Genomic DNA, 15131 nt, shown 5'->3' with positions numbered 1-15131 from the left:
AATCTAATAATGATAAAATCGCCAATATCAATTATATAATTATTTCGAATCTATATACGTGATTACATTATCAATGTATAATATGTACCTAAAGAACTCACGATTGACTATGGATTTAATTAAAGACTCTTCAAACAGTCTCAACAGTGCGCGCACTGCTCAAAGCTCGCGTTAATTTATCTGTAAATCCAAATTGCGGTGTTATTATACGCTTGGACACAAATGCATACAGCAAAGGAAGTCTTTAATTATGCGATAATATCGCAAGCACATAAAATTCTGCTTCTATTCGTCACCCTTTTCGACAAATTCCGCTGTAGCGCTTAAAGACAAAGCAAATTAACAGCTGCGCACGATTTGCACGTTGCTTTCGACGACAAATACGTAAACGCTATTCGAGAACTATACGAAAATGCAACCTTACTCACACAATCACAATTCCGTCCGTGTTTCTCCATTTCTACAAGAGAATGCGATTTTCTCCAAAAGCATAACCGCTATAATTGCACATAGACAGACCGACAAAAGATGGAAAGAGATTTCCATTTTAATAGAAGCAAACGAAGTCTTTAATGATAATCTGCATATTTATGCAAACATTAAGCTTTAATACTAGATACTCTTACAATTAATTTTATGTGTGCATCTGACACGAATTCGTGTCAAATTGAACGACGCAAATAATTTATTTTTACTTTCTTAATCAAAATTTTACTCAACATTATGCCAATTTAACGAAATATATTTAACCTGCTTTTTTTGCGAACTATTTAAGTATTAATTCCAAGTAAATTAAAAATGTATTTTCGCAACGTGACCCGAAACTCGTAATATAAAAAGTACAGATAAAATATCTATAAAATATATATTAGTGTTCGAGCACTAGAAAAACTATCAAGTGCTCACAGGCGGAAGCGACTTTAATATCTTTTCAAGATGCTCTCAAAAAGCACATCGTCACTCAATAACTGGCTCGCATTTTTCCTCCGTGCGGGAAAAGAGGAAGAATGAGAAAAAGGCGTATACCTTTAAGTCTTTTCCAAGCACAGACGGTTGTATCGAGTAGAGCGAGACGAGCGTGGATGAAACGGCACTCTCATTCGCGCCACCGTCGTCTGTCCAATGACTAAATCGGATTTCCTCGAACACGAGGAATCGCGAATTGCCCAAGCGGAATACCGCCGCTGTCGTCGTCGTGGCAGCGGTGGCGAATCCTTTGCGGCATGAAAGAGGAGAGCGATGTAACATTCTCGCACGGAGATCTGGAAGCGGAAAAATGGAAGCAGACCGCAAAACCGCTTGGCCTGCACGTCGATCTGTATACGAATTACGTTTAAACTGTGCTAGTAGGCAAACGCATGAACGAATGCGGATCATCTCTTTTTCTGCGCGGGAGATGTCTTCCGAGCCGCCACCGCCATCCGGTTCATCCAGCCGTATTCTTGCCCGCGGTAACTCTTTGAGGATGCTTCGGGCCACATCAGCCAGCGACATCAAACAGGACAATTTAGTCGCCAAATAACCGCCTCTTTGCACTCCGCTCGTCCTACTCTTCTTCTGCTCGCTTCGTTCCTCCAAATCCTCAGCCGTCTCGGTGAAAGACAAACCACGCTGTCCTTCTTTCCATGGCAAAGTCAAAGATAAGAGAAAACGAAGCGAAGTATGCTGTCGCGAAAAGCTTTCTATTCGGTTCGAGGGAGAAATTGAGACACCGTAATAGATATGTGTCTGTATTTTTGAACAGATATACATACGGTCATACTTTGTTTTAGATACACATGCAACTCGCAATTGAATTAGATACGTAAACAATTTCCTGTTATTATTTTTCAAAATGATAACATTAAAAAATGTAGAAAAAAAAATATATTAAAGTTTAAATATTATTAAATATACTTTAAGTATATTTTAAATATATTAAATTAAATAAATTAAAATTTATTTAATCCTGCTTTTGCATACATTGTTTCAAAATAGGTGTTACATTTTCGCTCTCAGAAAAGAGAGCGAGTGTGCATATTTGCTAATGTGTCTTGCAGATTTTAAACAAGAAATGTAGTCAGATGAACAATTTTCTGTTTTGTACTTCATCATAATACGGGAAAACAAGGAAGAGCACATCGATAAATCCTCTTTTCCACATTATTCTTCGTCTATGTCGTCGCCTTTTAAATTCTAGCAGATAAAATAAGATTTTTTTTTTTTTTAAAGGTAGAAAATAAGAATGGTGAGCACACACATATTTACCGGGAGCATTTCTTATATCTTTGAGACAGAAGAGAAAAGAAAGCATGAAAAATGCAGGGGAGGAAAGGAGAGCGAAAGATATACAGTGTTTTATCCAGAAAAGGCTCACGCGGCTCAACGAAGTCACTCGCGAAACGCATGCACATGCATTCCTAACGTGTGTAAGTGGCGTACACACGCTCGCGGCCGACGGCTCGATAAGCTCGTCGGTATAAGCGCATCGCGAAAGGTCATCGCCGTCGCAGCTCGCACGCGCAAGCATCCAACCCACGACATTGTCTACGAGGGCGTGCTAACGCTGCATATCGTTGCGAGCTCTCGCAAACGAATGCGATTCAGATATCGGGGGCTGCTTCTGCACGTTGCATCCCTCGATTGCGAGCACGACTTCGCGGCGCCCGCGAGCGCTTCGGTGCTACCTCTGGCACGACATTCAATGGCCCGCAGTTTCTTATTCTTTCGGCTGGCCAAAAATCGAGATAATCGCTGGAGGTGTTCCAGAACTTTGATTTCGGTGCACTCGAGATTCAATACGAGACGCCTCACGTCTTGTATCACAGTCAATGATAGAGTAAGTGCTGATGACTTCCGCCTTATCGGGCAATTTTGATTGTCCATAGCAAAAAATTAAAAAGATTAAAATAATGAAAAGAAGTTTAGAAAAAAATCGTGCGACATATGGTTCTGTAAAAAGAGAAAAAAAGAACAGAGAAAATGGTTGTGAAAACCAGAAGCGCGGTTGTCGAGATACAAAAAAATATTAAAAATTAATATGGTTTAAAAATACAAAAATTTTCAACCGAATTTTTAGGGGGAAAAAAAAGAAAAATATTTTCTTATTCTAAAATGAATTATTTCTTTCCACTTTCGTTCTTCGAGCTACATTTGCTAAACTTAATTCTTTTTCTCCCTTTTTCCTCTTTCAGAAATATGAATATATTTCTGTATTTTATTTGAAGAACAAGAAGCATACAAATTAGTGCGTCCAAAGTGAATCGAGCTCGTTTGCGATTAAATTATTTTATCAACTGGAATAATCTACTTTAAATTCGAGTCGACCTATTACAGTCGGTTTCCGCGAGCGAACTACATGTATTTTCATTACCTTGACCCAAAAACTAAAATTAACATCGTTTTAATTGAAAAGATAACATTTTACGTCCATCAAATGCGAATCGTAGCTACGCAGATTGTGAAATACATTTCAGGTAAAACGTAAGAAACTATTGAGAGCAGATGTGCTCCAGAGTTACCGTAAAACGTCTACATAAAACATAGGAAGCTCAGATAAATTTACACGGCGATGGCCAGAACGCTTATATATATATATATTTACGTTTACCAACGTTTTGTCGCAGTCTGAATGTGAATACATGCAATTCAAACAGGCATGGTACATATTGCATAATATTCGAACGACTCGGCGACGCCTATGCCAGTTTCCTAGCATACTTTCTGGCAGAACAGCCTGCTTCGTCCCTTCCCCCCTGGCCTTTGGTCCAGTTTCTTGTCGCAATAGACACTTGTACGCCGAAAATCGATACATTACCTGGAGACCTTCCAGAATTTTCATTGTGCGACTCGTCGCGATATTAGTTCCTCCGCGAAATCGCTGCCTCGAAGTTCGCTCCGCGAAATAACAAACGACGACATGGTTCTCAAATTGAAAGAAAATCTGATCGAGATTAGAGCGTTCGGGAAGTTACACACGCTGTTTCATCTCTTATGTAACAAACTCTCAGGTCTCACACACACACACACGCGCGAGTTATATGTCGAGCAACTTTATGATAAATGCGGACGCTCTGACATCGCGGCGGGCTTCTCTGAAGTGAACACACACTTCGAATTTCCATCAAAGGTTTTTCACTTTCTTTGAATGTTATTCAAATTTATTCCGCAATAAAAGTGTCGCGCGACTTTACATGTCCGACAACGCGCGGTACTTATCTACTTGGAATTCCTCCAACTTTAGACGGTCGAGCGCGCACTTTGGCGCCCCGAATTGCAATGCTTTGCGAAAGGATTTGACTCGAAAATCGAAATTTTCCCCAAAACACTCTTATTATTTCCCCGATCGCCTGTTGCTTGCATTTAATTAATATATGACTTGAAATTGCTTGACAATATTTGAATACTCGCAATCACTTAAGTATTTCTTAACTATTATGAAAAGAAATTATGTGGAAACAGTTGTATGAAAAATGTTTCAATGCAGATGTAGATGTGTTAAATGTTAGAGAAGATGCCGAAAGATAATATTTGTGCTCGGAGACAATATTTGTCATGGCAGAAGACTGCGAATCGTAAATTTTTCCGATCCTTGTTCAGTTACTCGTTGAGAACTCCCGCTGTGGATAAAATAGCTCCTCATGATCCTCGAGAATGCAGCCTCGTTGCATAAATAAGGACATGACGATGAACGTACGGGAAGATAACAGTAAAGAATGGCGTTCGTACGAGTTTTCGTGAACGCCTCCCGTCTCTTGAGCGAACTAAAGTTTCTTGGCAGATACGTGAAAGGAAAAATCTCTGCAACTTCCCTACGGAATGTGGACGTCATGCTTTATTCATGAAATCGCTAAATGCGGCTCGTCGCCCTAGATGTATATTTATTGCGATATCCGCCGCACGCAGGATGTAATATTTCGCTGATCATATTACTGATCAATGTTAGATTATTATATATAAAGTTTAAGATTTTTTTTCCATTTTTTTTAATCAGTTTTTGTTCGCGTAAAATTAATTTTCAGAAAGTTAAGAAAATTTTTTGCACTGGATTATGATTGTAAATATTGTAGGAAATTTTAATAAATTAGTAAGAAGACATATATCTTAAAGCGAAAATATAAAAAAATAGGAAGCACATTTTTTAATATATATAAATTTATCAATAAATAAGATTTGCTACGAGCCGATGGTTTTTTGAAAAACACCTGAAAATAAACACGCTATAACGAAATATATTTGCACAGTTGATAGATGTGAGCGCACACTCGGTATATCATATATCTCTATCCTTCGAAAAGTGTTATTTGCCTGGCGCGAACAACGAATTGCGCGAATCCCATTACGCTCAATCGCACACGGAGCAATGAGTGCATTAGGTACACAGAGTACCCGTCGGGCAAAGCGGGCGAATCTTCCCAGTCATGTGCACGCAAAAGTGTGCGCGGCGCATGATTTACGGCGCTTCATTTCTGATCGATACACAATAGTCCGTCCCCCCGTTCGCTTTCACGAACCTGCAGCATCCAGAAATGGCGCTCTTTTCTGGTAGCGATACATAAAGGCTTCGTGCCCGTCAGCCCGTGGCACGGTAATGATTTCATCCGAGGCCGCGGTACGCGGAGAGGCGCCCTGGAAGACAGGAATTGATAGATTCCTCTCTTTTGTGAGTACCCGGGAGCCATGCAAATATTGAACTGAAAGCACAAGGCTCCTTAAAGCACTCCCCTTCGCTATCGAGACTCTTTCCGAGTTATACGGCTTGGCCATGAAGGAGGGTAGGAGGGGTGAAATGAAAAGCAAAGACAGTGAGTAGAAGGGAGATGAAAGATGAAGAAGGGTGAAGTCCAGAATGAGGAAATGAGATGAGAAGAAGGCGGAGAGAAGGGAAGGCAAGCCAGAGTATGGCGACTTAGTCGAGTAGGTTTCCGCTTTTCCTTTCGTGTCACCTTTCCACCTTCGACGTTCTGAACGATAGCGCTCTCACGTTCGGACTCTTTCTTCATTGTCTTCCCCGCTTTCCTTCCTTCTTTCTCTCCTCCTCCTTCATCTCTTTTCTACCGATTTCTTTTGCTAAGTCCGTTTTTGTCCCGTTACTTTCGTTTTATTCCATTCTCGCCTTTCTTAACAGGTTTCATTGCGAACGAGAAACTTTGAGAGCGCAACGTGCCTCCGACGAGACTTTTCGACCTCGGCGAAATGAGAACCGAAAATGGCAATCCGGAATTTTAAATTAGATTGTACTTTGGCATTAGTCCGCCTTGTGGAATGCGATGTTTCATGCGAAATTGCCGCGTCGTTAATGCGCCGCGAAAAGAGTTTCGATTGCATCTTTCCTTACTTTCGGAGAAAAACGCAATCTCGAATTTCATTTTCCGGCGACTTACTTTTCGCCGGACTTTTTGCGTCTCGTATTTTTCATTACATTAGAAGAAACCAGTTTTTAATATATTACAAAGAACAAGTTACAAAATCAGAGACTTTGCATGGCTTATACTTTTTTATTCAATTACTAGAAAATTTAATAAAGGAATATTTAATAAACTATGTACACACATAAATATTATGTTTGTGTTGCCTAATTATAAGACAATCTTTCATTATTATTAAATCTGCGCGTAACACTCATTATGTAAGACACAACAATGTGTTGCATTGTTACTGATTATGTTATTATTTTGTTATACCGTCCATTATTATTATCAATCTTGTCAATTCATTCGTTTTCTTCATACGTAAATTGTTAATATCTTCAAACGTGAATTCGGCTATTTCAATTTTTATGAGCCGTGTATATTATTCCTCGCTTTTCATCGGCCCGCATTGCATCTTATTATAATTCTACACGAAGTGTGCATTTTAACTTTTTATTTATGCAGTGCTCCGTGACCTGTGGCACCGGAATACGGACGAGGACGATCGAATGCAGAGACGGTGTTGGTGCCATCTCCAGGGACTGCGACCCTGCGGAACGTCCTCGTACCGAACAGGAATGCAAGACGAACGTCGTCTGTTCCACATGTAATTGCGTTATGTTTGAGTTAAACCCCGTATTGGATCGAACGGCAATTTAACGTGCTATAAGCGACGACCCGAAGATTCATATGCAATATTTCGTAAACTGATTACGTAGAATCAGAGCTGAATCCGTACGAAAGCTAACAAAGTTTAAACTTCGGGTTCCGAATTATTAAGAGGTCTCCCATACGTAATTTGGTTCAGAAATATTTATTCATATTTTTAAATTATCTATACGTATAAATTTGGAAAAAACACATATTTTCTTACTATTTACGCGTTGCATATACTCGTGGATCGTTCAAGATGATCAAATTCCCCGATAAATCACGATTCGTTGTTGCATAAAATATGTAGAACATTAATTTCCAGATTTACACGTGTTGTAATAATAATAATTGAAAATATGTTTTATCGCTCTGATATACATACTCTGATTTATATCAAGTCTGCGACACATTGTCGTCGCGTGTTGTTTGTCGGTTGGGCATTATCATACTTTTAACGATTTACGAGCTGTTACTGAGGATTTGACGCACTTTATCGTGCGGAACAAACTTTAGAAATAAAGTCCCGACCGAGCTCGGGAAATATCGGGAGACGCGGTTATCGTGTGCAAAGGGAATATGCATAGAAAATGAGACGGCATACGAAATGTTATTTAGATGGAGACGGCATGACGCAGCCTCTGGTGCAGCCATATCCGCTATCCCCGGTGTCAGAGAAGTTGATGGACCAGCCGATACCTTCTGAATCGACGTAAGTACTCAATCCTATGTATATATGTATATATATCCTATATACGTATTTATTTTGCATATATTTATCGGTGTTTTTTCTAACGTCGCACATTGACGTTTTACGATATATTGACATTATAGATATTTTAGACAATTGCTACGTGCAGAGGCGTAATATAACAATGAGCCAATATGATAGACTTGAAAATAAAAAGTTAGGGAAATGGTTAAATAGAGAAAAAAATGATATAAGCATACATTTATATCTGATTATCACTATATTACGAGAGAAATTAACGTATTAAATTATAGATACAATTTTTTATCCCAAATTAGATGATCGAAAATAAGCTTCACATCCAATAAATGTTGTATATGTTTTTTTAAAATTCCCTGATACTTTTGAATAGTTTAACAATAACATTGATCGATAATTAAATTAATCAGATATTGATAATTTTTTATTTGTGAAGTTTGAAATTGATGAACGTTTTGCGAATTCATTGCGATGACACTTTTAATTTCTCTACAATAAAACTTGAAAAATGTAAAAAAAAAAAAAAAATACAAATAAATATCTTGTTTGATCTAATTTAAAATCCAATTTAGGCAGCTCGCGAAGCGACCACGAAACGATTAATTCATCATGTTCCTCGGTTCGTATAAACTTTCCGTTTCGCTATAATCCTCGCGGGATATGTAACATCGATCGCGATTCGAGAACAATGGCAGCAGCTTTGGAACAGCCATTACTACCGTAGCGAAATTCCATAAGATGCTGAACCTAGATTCTCTTCAGTTAGCGTTTATAACTTTCTCTCTGTGCGGTATTATCTGACAATTTCCTCGTAGTTTTAGTGCCTATAACACAGCATTCTACTCTTCCGTTATCAGAACGATTTCATCTGTCACAAATCTATTTTGTACGAGGATATATGAGGACAAAAGTTTTGCCGCGCTTACTTACAGTCGTACCCTTCATCTGAAATAAAATTTAGATCATTCGAAGTTTGTCACGTCTTAAAGAATTTTTATTTTACTTTATTGTGAAGAAAACATACACAACATAAAATCGATTTTATATATAATTCTAAATTAAGATAGATTAAATAGAAAACGACAGAAAAAATCTATCTCAAAGTTCAGAAAACATTGAAATAGCATTGTGAAATACACCGAAATCCTTTCTCTGATATTAGCAAATTGAAAATGTTTGAGACCAACAAATTATTTATTGACATGAAAAATTATCTATACCCGAATCAGTTAGAGTGATTTGGTTGAATTGTATGGAATATAACAATAGAAATAAATGAAAAGTGCATATTATACGGAAGCAACAATGCCAAATAATATTCGCTTAATTTCGATGATTGAAAATATTTGTTGAATAAATGAAAGCATGGACGGTATTGTAGTGGAGATGCGGATTTTTATTAATTAAATTTCGATACTGATTTAGATGATGTTCAAATAATTTCACCGCAGCGCAAAGTACTTGAAAAAAAAGAGAGGAGAGACATACGTTGAAATGTTTTATTTAATCTAACTGCATATTATCAACTCAGCGAGAATTACGACATGATGAATGCTCACTGCACCTTTTTTATTTCACTGCTTTTACGAATATATTCGCGCGTACACATTAAATTCGATAATAAAATATATTTATGGCCCCCCGATAATATCGTAAATTATTGCATCCAATGAAAAGTGCAGTTTGTTGCACAATTGTGCATTGCAAAATATTCTTACTGCAAAGCATACCGTTTTGTAAAATTTACATTTAATTCGAATCGATATTTCCATGGAATTTCAGCACCGATCTTTTCCGAGTTCTTTTAGCACGAAAATTAGGACATTTTTTACCGTCGCATATGCATAAAAAATAATTTAAACCGCTTTGAATCTCTTTTAAGTGCTCGCGCCAAAGGTAGATTGCCAAAAATTTCGCGACCGCCCATTACATTTTTTATCTTTCCGTGACCTAATAATCTCAGCCGCCGAAATTTCCACTCGGACGCGTCCTTTCACCATATTATCTTACTAACGGGCGAATATCCGGGAGATCAACTCTGGAACCTGGGCTTCAGGTTTATCGCTGAGGAATGGTCCCCCTGCAGCGTCACCTGCGGCGAGGGCGTCAGGCACAGGGAGGTGCGCTGCAAGATATACCTCGAGTTTAGCCAAACGATCGCCAAGTTGCCGGATAACCAATGCTCCGGTCCGAAACCCGTCGAGACGGAGAAGTGCACTATGGAGCCGTGCGGCTTGCTGGAAAACAGCCTCTACAGGATCGACACGGTCGGCGACAGCGGATATGCCGAGTCGAGTTTGACGGACATGTACAGTAGTAGATCATCGTCGGGGAGTTCCGGCGGAAGTGACTACGACGGCAGCATCAAGGTCGCCCCGGGTAGCGACGTACAGACTACGTACTCGTGGAAGGAAGGCGGTTACACCTCCTGCAGCGCTACTTGCTTAGGAGGTAACGTACGGCGACTATTGTTTGCCGAGATTGCTTTTGGTAATGTTCCAGGACGGATCGGAACGGATAAGAGATCAGGCTTAACCAACCGGGGTGGTCTGGGTTTCAAATTCAACCTGTCATATCTGGATTTCGAAATGATGGATAGCTTCGAACTGAAACTCATTTTAAATACGTTGATCCCATGCTAATAAATGTGGATGTCGAAAGATTATCTCAGTTTATTTTAGCAAATATCCGTGAACTCAAATCTTTGCATGTCGATAAAGTTCACTATAAAGATTCTGCTTGAATTAACGTTCAGGCAAGATCCAAATCTTTAATTGTAGTAATTGGTTATTACTGATTAAATATATTTTTTCATATGCATTACGAAAGCACTCTTTGTTATCTCAGTAAATATACAGCTCTGGATATGTAATTAATAAAAAGCTATATCTCTGAATGTAAATTAATTCAGTAATCTTTTATATGATTTGTTGGCTTTTTCTCCGCTTTCTTATGTAATATGCGTAAGCAGGATACGCGAGTATTGCATAATTTGTCCAAAGCCGGCATTTATCGTTTATGAAATGGGATTAATGAAATGAATTCAACTCGTCGACATAGTTCTCAATTAGCCGGGCAAAATCGATGTCATTGTACAATTAACAGCGCGCATAATCGTATTAAGATTAGTCTGTGTTGTCTAACGCAATACAAAGGAGCGAACATACCGCTCACGCGGATTATCTGCGGTTTATAGCGAATACCGTGCGTTGATTTTGTATGTATATATGTGTGTCTGTTTCTCTTCCACAGGTGTTCAGGATCTTATTATAAACTGCGTTCGCGATGATACTGGGAAAACCGTGATGCCACTTTTATGCTCCACGGAGACGAAACCGGAAGCGAGAGTACGAGTCTGTAACGATCATCCGTGTCCTCCCAGGTAAACAGATCGATCAGTTTAATGCCTTAAATGTTAGGATGTTTCGCATAATATTTGAGTTGCCGGTTCGAAATACTCTCAGATTACCATAACATCCTGATAACTTACGTATAAATGTTAATTTTGGTCCTACTTACAACAATTATTTCTTTCGTTAAATATACAATATTTGCAGGAAGAAAAATATATAGAAGAGTTTTATAAATATTTTACACAAAAATACAATAATATCATAAAGAATATCAATTTACAGAAGAACAGCTATCTTGTTTTGTGTGATCTCGGCTCTGACCTAAAACTGTTTATTAGCTTGTTTTTCATATTACAATTTTGATTTTATCATTCTGTAATACGTTTAAAATTTAAATGATATAATTTCCTTATATTACAAATGATTATATGTTATCTTTTATCTCGCTGCGTGCGGTTGACTAAAATTTCATTATAATTATTGTGACGTATACAACCATTGGACATATCTGCGCAATCTGTCTTGACAAATGTGTCATCGTCTACGCCCGCAGGTGGAATTATAGCGAATTCTCCACTTGCATGAGCCCCTGCGGTATTGGTATACAGACACGTGATGTTACCTGTATTCACGAAGTGACACAAGGCACCGGCAAGGCAGTGCCCGTTCCAAGTTCAATGTGTCCGCAACCGCCCCCCGCCGACAGACGATACTGCAATGTCTGGGATTGCCCTGTCAAGTGGAGCACGGGGGAATGGGGGAAGGTACTTGTATATATTTGTATAAAGATTTAACAATGCTGGAGAGAGAGCTCTCGACACGTGAGCTATGTAGCTAGCAGCATGATAAACTACTCTTCTCATTCAGCAAACCAAAATTTTATGAAGCTACTTGATGTAAAGGACCAAATATATTTTATAATTCTACAAAGAGAAAAGAGCCATAGAACTCCGCCGTTATTAAAATAAATCACACAAGAATAGTAAAATTAAGTAAAATGTGAAAGTTAAAATAGTAATTTTTAATTGATCTATTGTTAATCTTTACAATGAAAAGCTCACATATTAAATTATGCACCTGAAAATTTTAAACTAGAATTGTTTGATGTGTATTAAAATAACTGTGCTATTTTTACCGATAGTTAAAAATGTATTACAGTTTAAAATATGCTTTAGGATCCGTTAAATTTTGCGAATTTGCGAAAGACTTGAATTTATTGGATGATTTTAGTGCTCAAAAACATGCGGCGGTGGTGTGAAGAAGCGACAGGTGATCTGCGAGCAAATAATGGCACAAGGTCGCAAGCAGAATCGCGAAGAACGCGAATGTCCGCTTCAAAAGCCAGCCAGCGAGAAACCTTGCAACACCAGAGCCTGTCACGATTCGGATTTAAGCGTGCCGCCGATAATCACTAGTTTGAACACGGTATACAATCAAACGGACATCAATGCGAAGGTGGACTTGAAAATCGGCGGACTCGCTAGGATTTTTCAAGGGACACCTTCTATCAAGATTCGCTGTCCGGTTAGAAAGTTCGACAAGTAAGTGCAATATGTTTTGTGCGATGGAAGTAATATTCATGTAATTGCGATTGGGATGGCTGCGATGTAATAATTTTATCAGAGCGCAGATTATATGGACGAAGGACAACAAGGAAATACGAAAATCAAGAAAATACAAGATCAGCAGGAAGGGAGCTTTGAAGATAATCGATATAGCCGCCTCGGATTCGGGAGTCTATGCCTGTATTGGTAAGCGATCTGTCTCACCTGCCATATTCTATGTTCTATCCGGATTTCAATACATCGTTATGAAAAATGTGATGGTAATTTTTTAGCGGGAAACTCGCACGCAGAGACGCAGTTGGTGGTAAAATTTCGCTCCAAAGAGCAGATAAGTAGCGAGGAATATTTACGACTCGGCAATTCCGTTCACCTACAACGAAACGCGAATCTCGATTCTGCGCCAGCAAATTCGGGCGAAAGCCCTTACACTGATCATGCGGGTAAGCGAAACTTTTATACCAAATTTCAGACTTTATTTAAACTTGAAAAAAAAAATGTATGAACAAATATGATTTGCAAGTATAAACGATAAAAAAATTCTCATTGAAAACGCCACGCAAGTCCTCTTGATTTTACAATGCTATTTTATAATTAAAAACTCTTCAGAAATTGCATCCAATAATTTTTTTTTTTAATTTTAAAATAAAAATTGCAGTTTCTGAACATTATGGAAGTTATTAATAATGAAATTTTCAGTTTCACAATTTTAATCTTTTTTACAGCAGCCTATGGAAATCGTTTCGACAGCGAAGACCTCAGCCATGAGGCTCCCAGCAAGCCAACGAGAAAACCACATCAAAAGAAGCAGAAAACCAGTCCCACTCCGTCGGACGCCACAATGATGCACAAAGAGCATACTGTTACCTCCTTCAACCAGGTATGCGAGCAAAGCAAATTCTATCGGCAAATTATCTCTTACTACAATAATCCTTTCCGTGTATTTTGACATTGCTTAACAAATGGCATATGCATGAATTCATTTCATCAAACTAACACTCTGGTGATGGTTTCTTTACCCTTTGCTTCGCACTCCTGGACTAACTCTCCTCGGTGTCGGCTATTCGATATTTGACTATCAATCAGCCGGGATATCACGAATCCGTGGAATCACCTGCTCCATCAAGTGCTTCTACCCTCGTGCCGCACTTGAGCTACTTGATATCGGGCTTGAAGGTAAGACGTTAACACGCGAGCGGCAACTTTATGAACTTTGTAACGCGCGCTTGTAGCGAATTGCCGCTGTAGCGAATTTTCAACGATTTATTCGGCATAAATGCTTACATTCTATCGAAGTTAATGCTCAATATTAACGCGCTTTATGACAGGCCTACTGGCCGTTTCACAGCGAAATGGCTGCAAGCGGTAGTCGCAAGGCCGCTTCCACGTCATTTGTCGGGGACGGACATAAAGGGAGGACGGCGACGAAGCGTAGAATGTCTAACGGAAGAACCGACTTGATGTATCAGAGCATAGACGACAGCTTGGACAATCTATATCGCAACACGGCCATCCCAGACGAGACCTTCGGTCCGGACGAGGAGCGGATATTCATCGACGTCGATCCCTACGACCTGGACGAATCTATATTCGGGCTGCAGCACGGCGACGGCATTAAGCCGACGCCCGGCGTAATGGAGAAAGTAAATATCAAGCACGCCACAAAGCCCGATATCGATTATATGGAGCAGTCGCTGAAAAATGTGAAAAGGCAATGGCAGAAACCGGGAGACGAGCACAAAGGTCAGTGGAGTACCACGCCCAACAGTCACGTTCAGAGCAGAATCATGACCGTCGAGTCCATCACGTCCCCGGAAAACGGTGGCGCGGACGTATACTACGTCGCGAACTCCAGCACGAAAAAAGAAACGCTCGAGAAAGGGGACAGTTCTGCTGACGATAGTGATGAGTCCATCAATCATGACGCCTATGGAAACCGGAGAACTGAAGATTCATCCACCGTCACCCCCACAATGATATCTAGAAGTCTCGAGGACCGATTAAGGATAGCGGAGTTGGACCATCGTAGTTTAAGCCACGCGAACAAGACAATCGAGTACAGTGACGCGTTCGAGGAAGAGTCCGATAAGCGAAAGATCGAGCCATATGTGGAAAATCACACGACAAATTATACCGCCGCGCGATTTCCCGTTACCAGAAACTTGGAAAATAGAGCGAGGGAAGACACGACGTTGATTGATGATCGCAGGTCGAGCGCTGGAGACAATTCCGCTGAAGACGCGGGAAACGTGTCTCGCGATCAAGAGGATCGTGTTGCATTCATGGAAGAAGCCTCCTTAATTAATCTCAAAGAGATTTCTAGAGGACAACATACGCCGACCGGAGATACGCCCGCGAACGTTTCGGCCTCCACCGTAACGGCGGAAGGCGACGCGACGAAGGATCCCGTTGTAGAATCGCTCGCTGCTTTAGGTAAGATTATATT

General features: G+C 39.6%; 1 protein-coding gene across 9 annotated transcripts in view; it reads left to right on the top strand.

The window, feature by feature from the left end:
- nolo (no long nerve cord) overlaps positions 1-15131 on the top strand; it is a 171521-nt gene that overhangs the window by 152531 nt on the left and 3859 nt on the right. For 5 of the 9 annotated variants that reach the window (XM_012362213.2, XM_067354673.1, XM_067354671.1 and 2 more), the window contains 11 exons: positions 6855-6996; positions 7659-7752; positions 9827-10221; positions 11023-11152; positions 11677-11887; positions 12354-12664; positions 12747-12874; positions 12961-13128; positions 13411-13565; positions 13772-13861; positions 14014-15118. In XM_012362213.2, the coding sequence (XP_012217636.2) occupies positions 6855-6996; positions 7659-7752; positions 9827-10221; positions 11023-11152; positions 11677-11887; positions 12354-12664; positions 12747-12874; positions 12961-13128; positions 13411-13565; positions 13772-13861; positions 14014-15118 (2929 nt within the window). The remainder of the gene's footprint in view (positions 1-6854; positions 6997-7658; positions 7753-9826; positions 10222-11022; positions 11153-11676; positions 11888-12353; positions 12665-12746; positions 12875-12960; positions 13129-13410; positions 13566-13771; positions 13862-14013; positions 15119-15131) is intronic. The other 4 variants (XM_067354674.1, XM_067354672.1, XM_067354675.1 and 1 more) reach the window with 3 other exon arrangements.

Source organism: Linepithema humile, chromosome 5 (genome assembly GCF_040581485.1).
Source record: "Linepithema humile isolate Giens D197 chromosome 5, Lhum_UNIL_v1.0, whole genome shotgun sequence".
NCBI classification, from domain to species: domain Eukaryota; kingdom Metazoa; phylum Arthropoda; class Insecta; order Hymenoptera; family Formicidae; genus Linepithema; species Linepithema humile.
This window is presented reverse-complemented; position numbering and strand designations above follow the sequence as displayed.